The sequence below is a fragment of the Crinia signifera genome, chromosome 1, assembly GCF_055691185.1.
Source record: "Crinia signifera chromosome 1, ASM5569118v1, whole genome shotgun sequence".
Classification (NCBI taxonomy): Eukaryota; Metazoa; Chordata; class Amphibia; order Anura; family Myobatrachidae; genus Crinia; species Crinia signifera.
The window spans coordinates 332296514-332298005 of NC_139217.1; the positions used below are offsets into that span (position 1 = coordinate 332296514).

The window sequence follows — 1492 nt, forward strand, 5'->3', positions numbered from 1 at the left end:
ATGACAGACATAAATATAAGCAGACCCTGGAATGAATTTATTTTTCAAGGATTCCCTAATATTTTTGGATCTGAAAGTGGACTATTTGCGCTCTTTCTTTGCATGTATATCATGAGCCTTTTGGGCAACTTGAGTATTGTATTTGTGACCTATTTGGACTCCAAACTTCAGTCACCGATGTTCTACTTTTTAGGCAACCTGTCGTTTCTTGATATTTGTTATATTTCTGTGACAGTCCCAAAAATGCTATCTGATTTCCTGGAGAAGAAGAAAATCATATCTTTTACAGGATGTTTAATACAGATGTTAATGTTTATCTCCATGCAAGGAACAGAAGCTTTCCTCTTAGCTGTCATGGCTTATGACCGTTACATAGCAATCTGCTCTCCATTGTGCTATGCGGTTACCATGAATAGGATCACTTGTCTTCTGCTGGTTGCCGTTTGCTGGACCAATGGATTGTTAAACTCTATAGTGCACACAACACTGACCTTTAGTCTCCCTTTCTGCAAATCTCATCTTCTCAATCATTACTTTTGTGATATTCCTCCACTGCTGAAAATTTCATGTAGGGATACTCATGTTAATGAGGTTGTTCTCTTTGTGGTGGGAGGTATATTTGTAGGTTTCGCTAATTTCCTATTCATTCTAATCTCCTACACTTTTATTCTGTCTGCCATATTGCATTTACCTTCCAAAGAAGGAAAACATAAAGCTTTCTCCACCTGTTCCTCTCACCTCATTGTTGTTGCCCTGTTTTATGGAACAGCCCTCTTTATATACATAAGGCCTTCGTCTTCATATTCTTTACAGAGAGACAGCGCAGTGTCAATTTTGTACAGTGTGTTGGCTCCTATGTTGAATCCAATTATATATAGTTTAAGAAACCAAGAAATCAAAGGAGAGATTAAAAATATGATTAAGGATAGATTTTATTTACTTTCACTACTCAAATAATGCATAATCTATGTCATTACTTATATTTTTGAGGGTAATTTAATTTAAAAAAATGTATTTTCTGTATATTAGAAAACACTGAAGTCTGTAGTTACATTAGTACTTATATGTTGTAAAAGATTCATTAAACCTTGAAAATAAAGTCGAGAGAGATAAAGGAAAGTAATCAGCTTGTATCATGTTACAGGCTGTGTTTGTTGGTACTTTAATTTCATTTTTGACAAATTCCAATCTTTATTAAATATCTCAGTAAAAAGAAAAGAAAAAAAGGCAAACTATTATGTTATTGTCTTAATTTAACACCATGTATTTCCTAATTACATATTTCATGCAACTACATTACAAATCACGTAAATAATATATTACTAATAACCAGGGCTGTGGAGTCGGCGTTGGAGTCGGAGTCGAGGAGTCGGAGCAAATTTCGAGTACCTGGGGTCGGAGTCGGCAAATAATGCACCGACTCCAACTCCGACTCCGAAAATTATAATTAATGACTTCTCTACTGTAAGAATAAAGACCAATGCATGCAGTG

At 35.1% G+C, this 1492-nt stretch overlaps 1 protein-coding gene across 1 annotated transcript; it reads left to right on the plus strand.

Annotated features, from left to right (window-relative positions):
• Nucleotides 1-957, plus strand: LOC146079989 (olfactory receptor 5V1-like). Its single transcript, XM_083186752.1, has one exon. It carries the CDS (start codon nucleotides 1-3, stop codon nucleotides 955-957), a length of 957 nt encoding a protein of 318 aa, XP_083042878.1.
• Nucleotides 958-1492: the final 535 nt, after the last annotated feature.

Bases quoted from the DNA above. Each gene is read 5' to 3' on its own strand.
- LOC146079989 (XM_083186752.1), top strand. From the start codon at position 1: ATGACAGACATAAATATAAGCAGACCCTGGAATGAATTTATTTTTCAA.